Genomic DNA, 17,047 nt, shown 5'->3' on the forward strand with positions numbered 1-17,047 from the left:
GTGCTGCATTAATAGTTTTAAAGGAGTTTTAAAAATTGTAAGCATTGATGCTTAAAGATTTTCACAAATCTTCAGAAATGTTCAGTACTGGGTTAAGTCACTCTCCTCTTCTCCCTCTTTCCCTTTCGCTCCAAACATTTTCCTCCCCAAAACATTTTTCCTTTCCTTTAAGGCAACAGGCTACATCAATGGGTGTGAATAAACATCCCTAATATTAGCTTCCCCCAACAGTTCTGGGCGAGGAATACAGTACACATTTCCCATTTTTCACTAGCAGCCTCAAAAACCATTATTAGGCCCAAGGGAAGAGGCTAAATAAAAAAAGTGTCTGAAGCTCATCAGTCAAAAACAAAATAACCAGACACACTTCTTGTATTTACAGGTGTACAGGCTTTGGTGCCCATTTTTACAGAAACCACAAATAGCCTGCTTACTTATGGCCTCTATTTGGCTCTTTCCAGATGCAGAATTGTTAGTTTTCACAAAGATTGCTGCGGTTCCTTTTCAAATGTTAGACAAATTCTCGTTCTTAGAGTTTTTTTTTTCAGCAGCCGCCCGTGGCCACATTTTACAGGAAATTCTTCCCTTAAAGGGTCCGAAATCTCCCAAACAATCACCATAGCTTAAATCACAAAGTACAATCTTGAGAAGTCACACTTGCCCGAGGGACATACTTTTTTATGTTTTTGATGAAGACACAATACAACTTTTTTGACAAATAAGTAACAGTGGTTTGCAAATATGACACACATCTGGTGCATTTTCATGATGATTAAAAGTAAGTTGCAAGGCTTCTCTACATCTCATTTTTATTGCATATGCCATCGACTCAAACATCAATTCAGAAAGGGAAGTTCAGTAAACTTTTACAGTATGAATTAAGAGTAGCATAGGACTGTACTACTGTAACCCTTCATTTTGGCATGCAAGAATTCCCTGGTGGAATTCCTCTAAAAGTATGCTTTTCAGAGTAAGTGCTCAAAATTATTATAGAAATGTAAGTTTGACCAAGTCCCATTTTCCAAAGTAGTTTAGGCTCTTTGGGCTAGGAACAGAAATTACACATACATCAGTACAATTGACTGGAAACAGGTTCAAATCTGTAACAGAAGAGAAGTTCAGTGTACATAAACTGGCTGGAACAGGTTTAAGATAAACCTGGATGGATGTAGTATATCAGACTTAACTGATTTACGTTAAATAAGTTTATTAAACTTCTATCCCAGGTCCCCTCCAGATTCAAATCAACTCACAATCCCCCAGCACCCCAGGATGCTTTGCACCTCCCCCCGCACACTCCCTCACAGTAGGGCTGTGTGAAGCTTTGGTCCCTGATTCGATTCAGCGGAGATTCAGCCCAATTTGGTGGCCGAATCTCCGAATCCAAATCGAATCAGAGGACCCCTGAATTGCTCAATCGAATCAGAACCCTCTGAATCAATTCAGAGAGATTGGGAAAGATTTGGAGATTCAGACATATGGAGACAGCTTTAAATGTTTTTTCTACATACCTCGTGAATGCTACAATGCTGGGGCGCATGAAGCATCCCACAGAAGTGTGGGGGGCTCCCCAGGGTGCTCAGCAACAGACCTGCTGGGGAGTGCGCTGCGGGGCCCCCACACTCAGCAACTAGCATCTCTGGGGTCTGGGGAGGAAACCCAGGGTCCTCCTGCAGCCAACTGTCGTGCTGGGGAGGGTGCAGGAGGACTCCCCAGCCTGCTCCCTGGCCAACTCGAAAGTGGACCAGAAGCAGTTCTGGCCACTTCCGGGTTCACCGCCAAGCACATGGAGGGCCCCCACCCCCACACTCCTGTAGAACATTCCATCTGCCCCAGCATTGCAGGGATCATGAGCTGCCTGCTACCTCAAGGTATGTAGAAAAAACTTTTAAAGCTGTGTCTATGTCCACATCGCTGATTCTCCAAATCAGCATCAAATCTTCAGATTCAGCTGAATCGAATCAGGGACAACGATCTGAATCAATGAATCAAATCACTACCTCTGATTCAGGCCGAATCTGAATCAAATAGGGCCCTACCTCACAGGGTAGGTAGTCTAGTCTTGGCCCAAGTTGTCTGCTCCAGCTGAGCAGGAAGGCGTGCTCTAGCACCCCCAGCTTCTGGCCTGGGACACTCCAAGCATATAACTGCATTTACAGAATCAAAAGTGAATGTCTGTTCACTCACTTGGCTAAAACAGACAGCACTAGTTCCATCTATGCAGCTTAGGCTAACCTGAGAAGACTGAATCGATTCAGCCTTGGGTTTCTTGACTGTCTGTACTTAGTCTTGGAGTCTAAGCTACTTCTGAAAATATCACCCTCCATGAACAAAAAACTTAACATAACCACCCCAAAATGTCAGCTCAGTATCAAAGAGGAGCCATGTACAAGATGGCTATGTGGATTATCCAAATGGCTGCATCACTTCCTACTGATATTGACAAATCATCCCCGTTGTTAGTGTTGTATAAACACTCCCTCCCCTGTGAGTCATCACCTACCTAAGGTAGCTTATTAACTGAGGTCCTACTGAAAAATTTAGATGCCCACTACTTCCTACAAAACACACTTACTTCTGTTAAAAGATACAGAACAAACCCTCCCCCCCCACATTATGTTCACTGACGAAAAAAGATTAACCAGTCCTTTGGGTTGCCCTGCAATGTATCATCCTTTTTCACAACAGAGTTCAGTGAACAAATCCCTCAAAACTGGGGAACCAGTTTGGAATAAGATGAAGTTAAAACCATGTTTTCTATGTAAAGATCATGAAGCAAGTAAAACTGATGAAGCATGAAGACAGACTAAGTCTTCTGAAACTAAACTGCACATGTAATCCAAAAGCAGCTCATGTCTTTCAAAACTAAAAATTTAATTTAGAACTATGGAAGATACGCTGAAAGAGCTAGCAAACAAAAAACAAATGCAACCCCCCTCCTCGTCAGCTCAGGATGATAATATTGATTTTCAACTCAAAACACAACTTACTGTTCAGGGTCAAAATAATCCATGCATTTCTTTTTTTTGTTGTATGCTGCAACTCTGAAGGGTACAATTTCCAGTGCTCGGAGGCCAGGAGCCATAGTCAGCACTTTAGCACCATGGGTTGGTTCATAAAGATCCTTCCCAGTCTCTGGGTGTGGCATACCGGCCGGATCCCGTCCAACAATGTAGAAGTTAACACCAGCTACCATCCGTGACCTGCAATGCCATTGTACCTAGGGCAAAATTCAGGTAAGCAAATTGAGAAGACACAGTTAGGAGGGAAGGGAACAGGGCAACAATACTAAACTAACATTATTATGCATCACTATGATCAACACTTCATTACATCAAACTTGCATAATTAAATTTGGGCAATGCACATATTAGCTTTTTTTTGGCACTCTGTAGCAAGACTATAGGTGCATACAGAAGTTACATTTCTTGCACAATGAGGCCCCCCCCAAAAGTGCTCTGTAGCCATTACACAACAAACGTTCGTGGCTGCAGAGCACTTTTAAAACGGCTAATTGCATGAAAAGTTAACCCCGTCTGATGTAATATCAGACTCTATGGCACAGCAACTTAAGGATCCTGCATACAGGTTCCCTGCAAAGGTTAATTTGGGGTGATTCTGTCTGCATCCCAAGCAGCTTTGCAGGTCTGTCACAGAGAGGAGACAGAAAACCTCTGTCTCTGTGTGCTGCCGGGTGGGGGGGGGATGGAGCCCCCTCTGCCACAGCTACCCTTGATGAGGTCTTGTGGGGAACTGGGCCAGGCCCATGCAGCAAGAGGGCCTCCCATACACCTGCTGCACAAACATCTTGCCAGTGGCAGAGGCTGCTATGTTTGGAGCTGGGCAGGGGGACTGGGAAACAGAGCCAGACCGCACAAGTAGCCAAGCCAGGCCTGCAAGGTGGAAGGCTCCGTTTCCCCTCCTCTCACCCCAGCTCCGGGTGCAGCAGTCTCTGCCGCTGTCAAGATGCTTTGGGAGGGTGGGTAAGGGAGCTGCCCCTGCCACACAGGCCACACCTGGTTGCCCCTAAGACCCTAACAGGGGTAGTTTGGGGGGAGGATGGGAAAGCTGTGCAGCAAAGGGGCTCCCTCTTGCCCCCTTCCCCCCCCAGCCACTGCTGACAGTTACCAGTTGGACAGAGGGTGGGGCTGGGAAGAGGGGTGGTCCGACAGCCTCCTGGGAGGCTGCTGGCGTGCCCCTGCCTGCTGGCCTGGGCCAGTGCAGCCAGGCTCTGAGCCACCCTCATCCCCACCAAAAGACAAGCGCCAGTTAGATACAAGACACTCTAACTCATGGCACTTTTGTGTATAGTGCCACAGTTAGAGCACCTCCCTGACAGGCTGCCTAAACGTCTGTACACGCCCTATGTTACAGCAGTTTCATGAAAGCAAAACAACATTTCAATTTGGTAAGTAATGCTCAATCTATGGATCACTATGATGGTTCAACAGAGTACCTGCCATAAAGAAATAACTGGTCACATTGCTGAATTTCTGTTTCTAGCTATAACTTTCAATATTAAAAGATGAGTCATAATACACTGAATATATCCCTGTTAGTGAAAGCAAGTGGTTGCCCCAGAAACATAGACAGAAGCTTCTTGAAGAAATTTAAAGGATGACATGGCTCTAAAAGAACAGCAAAAAGAATCCTGAATGGAACAAATAGCAGGGACTTTCAGATTGAAGGGGTCTAAATTAAGAGTCTATAAGAGCAAATATTAAGAAATATAGCCTTGTTTCATAAAAAGACTGGGCCAAAGAAAAGAGCTTAGCAGGATTCTTAACACATTAGCTATCCCCGTGAATAACACCACTTGTAGTCTTCCCTTTGATTCTGTTAATACAAGGATTGTCAAATTTCAGTCTTCAGGATATCAGCTCACCCCTCAAAATGGGGTGGGAAACAGTTTTCCCTTGAAGTGAAATATTGCAATGTTACTATAAGCATAAAATTAGAGGATTTTTACACCTTCCTCCAAAGCACAAGAATTGACCAGCATCAAGAATAAGGTACTTCAGAGACTCGCTGCGTAAGTCATTACAATTTAAATGTTTAACTGAAGTGTCAAAATTAATCTGTACAGAGAAAACAATGCAAAAATCCTATTCAGGTAGATCCAAAAAAAACAAAAACCAAAAAAACCCCCAAAAAACCAAGATGTGCTCCTTAGCTGAGGTTTTGCAGTTGCTATGTAGAAAGCAATAGCAAACAGATCCTACACAGCAAAATTTAAAGCAGTGATTTTCAGCCAGGATGCCATTCCAGCCTGAGGTGCTGCCAGACCCTCTAAAGGTGTCACAAAGTGTGACAAAGTCGAATTATGGAAAATTAGGGTTGGAAGGGGCCTTGGGAGGTAATCTAGTACAACCCCCACTCAAAGAAGGACCATCCCCAACAACATCATCCCAACCAAGGCTTGGTATAGCCAGTCTTTAAAAACCTCCGCTTGAATGCTTCAGCCCTTTCCACATCATCTGTCACTAAGTGGCCTCCACCTAGTGGCAGTAAAGAACCAACAGTTTCCCAGATTTTCTTCTTGCTGCTGACATACTTGTAGAAATTCTTGTTATCCTTCATGTCCCTTGCTAGCTGCAACTCCAGTTGCGCTTTGGCCTTCCACATGTCATCTCTGCAAGCCTGAACATACTCCTCCCTAGCAACAGCTTCCAAATGCCAACCTTATGAAAAGGCTTTCCATCAAACAAATAGATGCAATTCTTTACATAGATCCAGCCACAAATGAAGAGAGTCAGTTATCTCCATCACTTCTGTATTTACTGCCTGCAAGTACTGCTACATCTCCAGGCAATCCCAGGACATATGGGCTTGATTCAGTTTCTTGCAGGTTTACACCACTTAAACAAGTAATTTAGCATTGGAACAGTACAGTTTAGGACTGAGGAAATGCATATCCTACAACAGGGTCGGCAACCCCAGGCACGCAGTATAGACCATGACATGTGAAGGCATTTTGCTTGGCACATGTGCCTCAGAGTAGACAGTGGTGGAGCTGCAAAGGTCCCAATCCTTATTGTGACAATGCAGTCTCGGCCCCTTCCCCATGCACCTGCTGCCAGCAACAAGTCAGGCCAGGGCTCCGCAGATCCTGGTATGGCTGCTTACAGCCTGCCCACTGCCTGCTGCGAGCAGCCTGGCCTCTGTGGCAGGTAGCAGGGGCCTACCTAGAGCCTGGGCTGGCTGTGAAAGCAGCTGAACAGGGATCTGCAGTGTCCCAGCCCGGCTCAGAAGCCATACAGTGCACCACTAACAGAGCCGTCAAGTAAAAATCTACTCCACATATATTTACCATCCATTGTAATACACCAGTTCACTCCATGATTAGCATACAGCTGCAATTAAACATGAACTTTTTTTTCTTCATGAAAAGCTCTGAACAGTGGTGAAGGTTCAGCATTCAAAATTGCAGCTTGGTCCACTGGGAGCCAAAGCAACAGTGGAGATAGCAACAAGTGCCTCAGTGATAAGGATCTCGACTCCTCACATACTACCAAATCACCTTAATATTTGTTAGCCCCATGCTCCCCAAAGCTTCATTCACTCAACAACTAACAGGAACCAGGTATATAAGCTGCTTATTTGCTTCAGAAAAAGCCCATTGTCTAACTGCATATGTGGGTATCTTTGAACAAATCTCATGATCAGGCACATTTGAATCCCACTCCCCACAGCATACCCCCATACACACAATCATATAAAAAAAAAAAAGTCAGAAAGAAAAATAAGAAACTTTGTGCTTTTCATTTTGTAAAGACTTAACATTTTCTCTGAAAAAACTTTGTACCCCTCCCCCCTCCCTTTGCCCTGATTGGCCTGCTATACAATGAAGGATTAATGCAAAGGAAGTGTTTCCAGGAATGAAGTAAAATCTGGTTCTACATTTCTTTTTTTAAATGAAATTAATTCATTCTCTAAAAATGAATTTTGCCCATTAGTAAGCTGCCAAAAATCCCATCAGAGCAATAAAAAAGTTATGTAAACATTTTTGATTCACAAGCGTTACTATAGCATACTGATTAACTAACCTATGTAATAAACATTTACTCATTTTCAGAAGTTTTATTTCAGCCAAACTAGAGTCAAAGTATATGCTAACCTTCATCTGAGCTTTCCTGGCCTTCTAAACCAAACTGGGTGGTCAAACAGATCAAGAGGCCTCTGGCATCCTAAAGCCTGATCAACTGGAAAGTTCTGCAAGATGGCAAGAAAGCAACAACTGCCAGAAGGCTAAATGCCAGCAGACCACTTGCTTCCCCATTTTCCCCTTCTTAGCAGTAAAAAGCAGGGGGTTTCAGAGCAGCTTGAGTCAGCAAACAATAAAAACTGAGCCAAGAAAGAAAAAAAATAGTAATTTTTGGTAGATGACTTCTAGGGCACAGCTGCATCACAAACTCAACACATCCAGCAGCGATTCCTTCAAATATGCTCCATGGACTCTAGTAGCATAGCAGCGTCTACCTGGTATCAGGGGTGGGCAAAGTGACACTGTCAATCAAAAACATTACTTATCCTATCCTCATCTCTGGGCAACACCACTCTTGTCCAGGACGCAACAATAGGGTTTGAATAAAAGTGTCACTTCCAGGCTGAGTAAGTCTACAGGCTAGACATGACTTGAGACAGTAATTAAAGTGATACTGGAATGAGAAATTTCCAACTGATAATGGTCTACTCTTTCCTCTACAGCCACTAAGGACATTTTCAGATGTATGCAACGCAGCACCAGGCACTTTTTTTGAAAGCGCCCAACGCTATGTCACATACACTTGTACAAACAGCCAAATGCGCATTAGTGTTGAGAAAATGCCAATGGTGCACTTTTGAACTAAAACAAAGAGAAGGTGTTTTACTTTAAAAGCACATTGCTGCCATTTGCCCAGCGCTGACATGCATTTTGTCATTTATACAAATGCATGTGATGTAGCACCAGGCGCATCAACTTGCATGCAGAGAAGACTCACTGGCTCTTCCTGGTGGGGCTTGGACCGTGTTGCACTCTGGCAGATGGCGGCAGAGCTGGGAGGGGGCTACAGTGAATTTTCAGGTGCCTGCAGTACACCGTAGCCCTGCTGCCAGCACCACTGCCAAGACTGAGCACAGCACAGTCCAACACCCGCACTGGGTATAGCCCCGTGCTGCCCCATATGCAGATCCAGGGGCACATACCCCCTATGCCCTACCAGGCTGCCCCAGCTGTGCAGGGCCTACCCCTGCCCCACTTACTCACCACCAAGGTGGGGGGGAATCAAGGCCCCAGCAGTGAGGGAGGGAGCAGGACAGTCAGGAGCAGGCGTGCGGGACAAACAGATGCCTAGGGGGCACATGTCCCCCGAGGGGGGCTACAGCAAATTTTCAGGTGTCTGCAGCACTCCGTAGCCCCACTGCCCAGACCAAGCACAGCACAGTCCAACACCCGCACTGGGAATAGCCCAGTGTTGCCTCAGCCACAGTCCCTTCCCTGCCATGCACCCCAAGGCACGCATGCAGTCACCACTGCCCAGAGCCAGCCTGGAGCTCTGGCCTCCAGTGCACCAGGTGTGGCCTCCCAGCTGTCTGCCACAGCCAGCCCAGGCTCTGGGCAGCTTGCAGCAGCGCTTGTAGTCTCCCCACTTGCTGCAAGCAACCCAGGCTCTGCGACCGATGGCAGCTGCCCAGAGCCCAGGCTGGCTGTGGTATGCCAAGTAGAATGGCCTTATATACCAAGCTCTGGCACGCGTGCCTGGGGGTTGCTGACCCCTGGATTAGGAGGTAAGACTATCAATCTACTGCACAGCTGCTTTCTTTAGTCATCACTGATAGAAAGCAGTGAATGACAGACATTGGAACAAAAAAGAAATGTAATCTTTGTAATTATAGTCCAATAAGAGCTTTGACATTTAAAGAATTATTAGGGTGTCCTCTTACCACCACCTTCCTGCTCAATGGGCACCTCTGCCAAGGAATGGAAACTTACTTTGGATGGAACGACAGGAAAATTTGAACACCCATACACCATCTTTCTTGCAGCATGAGACATGTCCATTTATACCGCAATCTTTCAAAGGAGTGCTAACAATTAGAAGACTATTTTTCTCAGGAATCATGGGAAGAAAAAAAATCTTTATGTGCAAGGCAAGTTGTCACAGTGAAAAAAAAATTCTCACAGCAACAGTGTGGTTCTTGCATAGATAAAGTTACTAATCATAAGCCTTGTCTTTTGGAAGTAATGGCAAGTAGGAAGGCCAGCCATAAACTTTAAGATTTATGAGACTGACAGTTTTGACCATTCTGAATTCCTCACTTGGGAAAGCATTCATCATTAGTTAATGGCAAGGAAAGAACCTGCAGCAGAAAGGAAATACCACCTCACTTTTCAGAGTTAAAAACAATACATCTGTACAGGGGATCTGGCTAAGATTTTCAGGTCAGTGTGCTGCCCATTATCAGACCGCTGCAAAATTTCTTGCAATTTCCTTTGAAGCATGTAGGCCTGAGCACTTTATGAGACACGATACCAAACTAGATGGAATTATATTTGATATAGTATGGTCATTCCTATATAAAAAAAGAACAGTTGCTGTCCAGAACAACTTCAAGATGTGCAGGAGATCCTCAAACTGTTCATCACAGACAAGAATATTATTTCCATTTTCCATGCAAATATTCTCAAATGAAACAAAAGCAGTAGCACTGAAGAAGTGTTTATATCGTCTTTTGTGGAGAAACTAGAGAAAGACACCAGCCTCCTAAAGACCCAACAGATGCAGGATCTTTTTTTCTTTTTAAGTGAAGTTAGTCCCAAGTCAGTCAACATTAATGTGCCTTAGCACAACTAGATATGCGTTAAGGCACTTAAGCTATTCACGCCTAAATTTGATACCTGCTTTTATAGGTATCAAATATAGGTCTAATAGCCTAAAATGGCCATTTTAAAGGCACATTAAAGACGCACACATGTAGACCCGCACCCTTAATACACCTTAAAATGGCTAATGAGACTTAAAAGCAACACATGTAGATGCACTCTTTTTGACTTAGGTTGTATGTTTTCCAGAAAAATTAAGCCTCAATCTCACTGGAAGTCAGAGAAGGGCAACTACTTGCCTCGTCTTTAAAACCGAGCCAAAAGCATGCAGTTAGAGGCAAGGTAACTTTTTTTTTCCTAATGGCATCAATGAGACAGAGAAATAACATTTTTTTTTTTTTTTTTTTTTTTTTTTTTTTTTTTTTTTTTTTTTTTTTTTTTTTTTTAAGTATTGTAAAAAGATCTCTGCGTATTTGATAAATATTTCAATCAAAAACTAAATACAAAATTAGAAATACATATCAACTGGACACTGCTGTTTTGACCACAGTTAGACACTATACATAAGTTTTCTCTGGTTGTGGAGGCTGTAGAAATAGCATGACTAACAGAATCCAGACACATCTTTTGTATGCGTGTACACCACAAGCAGACCATCTATAACACAAATGGTATGTACATGTGCCGCCACTGTGTTAGGTTTTCTAAAACACAGGCAAATTCGGAAAATATTAAACTTTTATTGCCATCTGGGTAATAGCACCCAGGAAATCCAAAACCTTGGGACCTCATTCAGATACAAGTGGTGTTTGGGTAGAATGATTCTACAAGGGTTTAGAACCAAGGAAAGCATAAGTTTGAAATGGAAGAAGAGCTGTTGTCCAAGTTCTACGTTTATATTCTTTAGCAATGTGCTCATCCTCCCAAGCAGGGTGGAGCAATTAAGGTTTAACACAACATTAGCCCTTCCAAAGTTGATCTTTTCCCGTCATAGGTAAACTGTCAGGACTGCAGATACATTTTCTTGGTTGGTTAGCCAACAATCCATAAAACAGTTTTTCAAATACAAAAACACAGTAAATTGAAACCTATGAACCATACCCATTAAATCTTTACAGACTGGAAAACCATATACATCCTGTTGATAACCATACTGGTTCAAACAGCTGCTTGTTTTCTGTAAATCATTTCCACTACAGAAACAAATCTGGTACCAATGTCTTCTAAATGACCTACAGAAATGATTAAAGGAAGAGTGTCTTTTTTATTAGTTGGCTAAAAATATGTTATTGGCAGTCTGCTGTCTGAGGTCATTGGAAATGCTTCATAAATTAGGAGATGTTTCTTGTTTTATTCAAGATTATGACTGAAGGTTGTGGGAAGAATTTTATTCTTTCTTGTTTAATTAAGATTCACACTAGAAATTACAGAAGTAAGAAAGTTGTATTGTTCAACACAATTCACTTGCATATGGTTTTCTTAACCACAAGTGTCACCAAGTAGCCAAAGCAGTCAGAATGCTAATGTCTTTTAAAAATCTTAAAAAGCGAGAACACTGTTAATAAGATGTCAAAAACAAGTATTTAAAAATAGACTGCATCAATCGACTTCAACCTCCAGCTCTATGGCATCTAGAAAACTTGTTAATCTTCAAAACACAACCACTGCAGCGCATAGCACAAACTCTCACAGGCTCAACTGTGATCTAGAACTACCTCCTCTCTGTGGACTGCTTCAGGTCTCCATACTTGCTGAACTTGCCAACAAGGAAAACAGAATGAATGGCAACCACAATGGCTTATTTTTGCTGTGGGGACCCCTTTTTCCTGGCTAATGTGGCTAAGATGACAAAAAGTCATCAGATGGTTAATTTTCAGCTATTGGGAACCTGGTCAGAATCTGAACTTCCTGTGACCTAGAGAAAAAAATGATAGTGGGATATAGAACCTATATCCCCCAAGCCAACCAATCTCCCCCAAATGTGAACACTTATTCTCTTTGCTGCCTCCCACATTCTCAAGGGGGTTCAATCGAAGCCTTAACTTCTAAACAAAGTCTTGCCAAAGAGTTATTTCATAGTAATTTTAATGTAATACCTTGAAGCAATTCTCCCTGGATTAAGTTTGCCAAAAAATAAACAAAGCCATTTCTTCTAATTTGTGTACACCTCCCCCCCACCCCTTATTTTTTTTTTGATTGGGTCATAAAACTTGAATCTCTTAAACTCTTGTTTCTTTTGGCATTTGTTCAATGTGCTACTAGACCTCATGACTCCATCTGAAAAAGGTGAAAAAAGGGGAAAAGTTAATGTGTCATCATGTCCTTTTACCATGCAAAAGGAAAGAAGCATCTAAAAATCTAGCACTGCTCACTCATGCTCTCTCCCTAACCCTATTAAAACTCTATGAATTGGAAGATTCTTTGTAGAAGGAAATTTGCCTGTACAAAAACGGATTTTCTATGCTAAAAATAGTTATTATTAAAATGCTCAACTGCCAGTAAAAACAACAAAGCACAAAACAAAATAAGACAAGAGACTGCTGAAGGCTTTTTTGTATTGTCACAATTTGTCTACCTCAGTTGGTCCAGCATACATCATGGGAGAAGGAAATATGGCCACCACTGTTGTTTCTGGATTCAGTATTCCTTCCTCAAGTACTGCTGCATGTTGCTTCATACGCCACATCAGCGGAACATCATCCTCCTTTGTCCAGCCACCAAGTGGATGCAGGAGCAGAACTGGACGGCGGTAGCCTCGTTCTAAAAGCTGCTTATGAGTATCCTGCATTAAACGAGCATGCCCGTTGTGCACTGGGTTGCGTAGCTGGAATGCAAAGACTGCATCTATGGAAAGAAGAGAGGGCCAAAATATTTAGAGTTACAATCTGCACAGTTCAGATCACAAGTGGTACTCTATATATATGTACTACACGTTTTAACAGACTCTTGGAACTGGCCAAACAAGACACTATGGACTTCCAAACTGGAATTCCAGTGAAGCAGCCAAAAAAAGAGCAACCATTAACAAGATAGTTTTTAGTTATTTTAGTTATCAGGTTTTGTCAATGAACTGCTGTATAAATATACAAATTGCTTCAGGAAATTATTATAATGAACTCTACAAAGGACCACATCTTAAATGGATTCAGAAAGTGCATTTAGACTGCATTTACTCAGTTGGACATCTCTCCAGAAGCATATCATTAGCCTTCATGATATCTATCAGTTATTCAATGACGGCCTGGTTTTATGCTTCCTAGTCATCTATTTCCAGTGGCTGAAATTAACTGAATATGCTTTATAAATACGTAAAATACTACTCGCTGCATATATACAATCTAATAATCTGAGAGAATTCTCCCAGGCTTGTTCTCCTGGTAGAAAAGCTTACCCAAGGACATGTGTACAAACATTTAAATGCTGAGGCCATAAAGAATGGAGAGCTTGCAGTCCCTACAATGCTCAGCCAAGGGGTCCCTGAGCACACATCTCAGCATGTTCTGCACGCTCCCTTTGTCTGCTTGGCGACAAATAGCATCTGTGCATAGGGCAACCCCAACTGGTTGACCAGACTGCCTATGGTCAGCCTGTTTTTTTCTATAGCGCAATGTGGGGATTGCAAAGAGTCTGCTCTGCTCTCTGCTGGATCAGCAGGGTCCAAAGCATGACATACTATCTCCCTGGAAGGGAAAACACTTTCACTTTCCCAGGAGAAACTCTCTTGGGAGCAATTTTACCCTGGTTGTTCCCAGGTTATTTTTCCCCTGGAGCAGCCATTTTTACTCTGGGAGAAAAAGCCTGAACATCTTCAAACTCATGGTTTCTCCAGGGAGAACAGCAACTCCCAGGAGAAAATGAATGTCTGTACAAGACTTCTAAATCCACTTTTCTACTGAACCTATTGTACTTTTCTCAGGAATGTGAGATGGGAGGTTATGCCAGAACTCACAAACAGGAGAACTGGTAACTCATGCAATGATCTCTAATAAGATGATGTCCAATAAAACGTAGGCAAACTATTTTCTCAAGAGGTGCCTTAACTATATGGATTCAAGTAGCCTTCTACCGACCTCAACTAAATAAACATCACATTAGTAATGGTTCCAGATCACATAGAGATGCTTTGAACATTTACGGACTTAATGAATGAGAAGCTTTAAAACAAATTGCACATAATCTTTCAAATAATCATATTGTCAGAAGTCTATAATTTCCTCAATAGTTATGTCTCCTCTTCAAATTGTTCAAACTCCCTTAAATGTACAGAAGCATGTAAACTGAATTCCAAAAGAAAGCCCACGCATGTTGCCCGTGTCAGGACTAAATAGATTCTACACTTGATTTTAATGGTAAACAAAGAGCCAGGTCCTATTCCACATATTAAGTGGCTATGCAGAGTTCAGCATCCCAGTGCAAATCTTATCCACCCTGTTTAACTCCTTGAAACAGGTAATACAAAAGGAAGTGGGTTTTCTTCCCATTTGCTGCTGTTTTGTGACTTACTCTAAAAACTGACTGTACATTACAAAAACAATGTTTTCTTAAATATTCAGATGACAGTATGTTAATGTTACATTAATGAGTGTTCAGGGACTTGTGCAAGGTGATCATACTTAAGTGTCTAGTTAGTGGAAAAGGATTTAGAACCTAGTCTATGAAAAAAATAAGGACGTCTAACACAACCCAGTATGTCTTTTTCACCTTTAACCATCATTGTGACAAAATACATTAGTACATTTTATGCCATGTAAAGTAGCTGATTCAGACTACAATCAGCTAAACTAGTTGTTAGCCCATTAATACATCAAACTAACAAAACTCATATTCCTTCCACTATAAACCAAAGGAGGGGGGGAAGGAACCATACATAACAACATAAAAATTTTGCCTACAATACTTTGCTATAAAAAAAGTAATGCAACCTAGAGAACAGTATTTTTAGCTGCCAAAAAGTATGCCTGCACAATCGCTAACAAAAGTTAAAGCAAAGCATCAGCAAACCTCTGTATGTGCAAACAATGAATTTATTTCATTGTAACAATAAGGAAAACGGGGGGGGGGGGGGGGGGGGGGGGGGGGGGGGGGGGGGGGGGGGGGGGGGGGGCTGTTTTTGTAGCAGCCTGCTTGTTGTTGCTGCACGAGAGAAGTGAAGAACAAACAAGTACCCTGCCAAGTTATTACCAGTTGGTCTGTTAGTTATTTATTTAACACAATAAAATGGCAAACAAATAAACTAGCGCTCTGGTTTCTCTTGTCTGATGCGAAGCTAGAAATCAGCTCTGAAATACTTTGAAAAGAACTGTAATACTTGTTGTTAAGCTACTACATATTTGCAATGCTAATGGATTTTGTTCCCAAAGAGCAGCATGAAACAAATTTAAAAACTGCATAATAAAATGAAAATAATCCCAAAGTAAAAAAAAAAAAAAAAAAAAAATACTTTAAATAAGTCTAGAGAACAAAATGGATACAAAACACCAATAGTTGGATAAGTACAAACAACAGGAGTCATTAAAATATGACCCACCTATTTTAAGAATATAGTTATGTCACATTTTTTTAAAGAAAAAATTAAAAAAGGATGCCTGAAAGTTCTCGTTTTCTCTCCCCCCTTCCCTTCCTTTGGTCAAATGTCTGCCCTGTTATAAATCTTTAATATTAATAACCATAATCCTCTTTAGAGAAATGGAGGAAGAGGAGGAGAACAACTTCTTTCAACTAAAAGAAGCAGAGATTTTTAAGTGTGCAAGAGCTTTGCAACTCCCACCCCACTTAGAGTTTGGCAGGAAAACAAAGCTTAAGATAACCTAACTAAAAATCTCTCTAAACCCAAAATTACTCAAATCTCTGCCCTTAAGGAAGCCAAGAAAAAACACTCCTCTAAGTTTCCAAAAGGAGAGGGAGAGGCAGGGAAGGCAAGGCAATATTTCTAATGAACAAAAGCAGCTCTTTTTTACATCAGAAAGGAGCAAAAAGAGCAAACTTCATTTTTCTGGCATCACGATGGATTTGTGAACTCTCACTTCTGAAAAAAAATTAAACAAAAATTCTGGTTTAGAACGTCCTGTACCATTTCAATGTTTCTGTCCTGAAATGTTGATTACTTTTAACTGAAAACAGATATGAAAATAAACTGATTGGCAACTAAATTTCTGCTGCATCTGCATTAGTATTAGTGAATTAGGTGTCAAGACTATGGCAATGACAATGCAGAATGGTGTCTGTACATCACAAACTTGAATCCAATACAGGAAACAGCAGGATAATATGCTGCACTAGGAGACAATTGCAACATTGACTCACCAGCATTCATTTCCTTGAACTTCTGCTTTAGTTCAGTAGGTGTGAGACGGTATTGATCAAGACCATCGTTCCAATAAATACGGTCAAGGACTTGTAGATCTCCACCAACAAGCCAGTCCCCTTGCTCCATAACCATCTACACAAAAAAAAAACAACCCATCCTGTCAGCATATAAACTAACACAACTACACTTCCGTTACAAACAGATGACTGTCAGCTGTTTTGAACATTCAAAGAATTGTGCTTAAGTGCATCTGATTACCAAAAAAGCTGTTCTGAGTTAAACCCATTTGAGAAAAATTCTCTAAGTCTAACTAGTAATTTTCAAAATCATTGAAATATGGTCCAAATCTGTTACGCCCTAGTGCAAAGAGGGTGAGCAAAACTAATATGGATTGGCACATGCAGTTCTCTTCAAAGTATCCAAAAATGCACTAATATACACAAATAACCAACACTGACCAGTGTAACTAGTCAACATCTATAGACAAAAGATCATACATGCCTGGGAAATGACCTATGTGAGGCTTAATGAAGTTGCATGTCTTACGCAAGTTCAAAACACAAATAATTCAATACTGGATTGAAGGTCACAAAATCTGGCTGATACAATAGCAATATATAACACACTTACTGCTAGCAAGTAAAATAAATGTTTTTGACTGATTATGCTCCCAGTTCAATTAATGAATAAAACTGGAAGTCTGAAAATAAATCTTATGGCCATGTTTTTTATTCACGGTCATATCATGTACTTTATTAAGGTATTTTTTTAAAGACATGACATGTTGGTACATTTCAATCTTTACAAAACATTAGCAGCTTATAGATTTTTTACCAAAATAAATAAACAAACAACACATTTAGAAAAGGCTACCTTTTTGAAAGAACAAATGACGAAGTAAATCCCTGCATGTGTACAAAATTTCACCATTATTT

The 17,047-nt window shown here is 41.5% G+C and overlaps 1 protein-coding gene across 1 annotated transcript in view; it reads right to left on the reverse strand.

The window, feature by feature from the left end:
• The window catches only part of PAPSS1 (3'-phosphoadenosine 5'-phosphosulfate synthase 1), a 72,952-nt gene that overhangs the window by 4,477 nt on the left and 51,428 nt on the right, over positions 1-17,047 (reverse strand). The window contains exons 9-11 of the mRNA XM_019521943.1: positions 16,109-16,244; positions 12,381-12,649; positions 2,991-3,220 (exon numbers count right to left, since the gene is read on the reverse strand). Of these exons, the coding sequence (XP_019377488.1) occupies positions 2,991-3,220; positions 12,381-12,649; positions 16,109-16,244 (635 nt within the window). The remainder of the gene's footprint in view (positions 1-2,990; positions 3,221-12,380; positions 12,650-16,108; positions 16,245-17,047) is intronic.

The sequence above is a fragment of the Gavialis gangeticus genome, unplaced genomic scaffold (genome assembly GCF_001723915.1).
Source record: "Gavialis gangeticus isolate Ggan-Ray unplaced genomic scaffold, GavGan_comp1, whole genome shotgun sequence".
NCBI lineage: Eukaryota > Metazoa > Chordata > Crocodylia > Gavialidae > Gavialis > Gavialis gangeticus.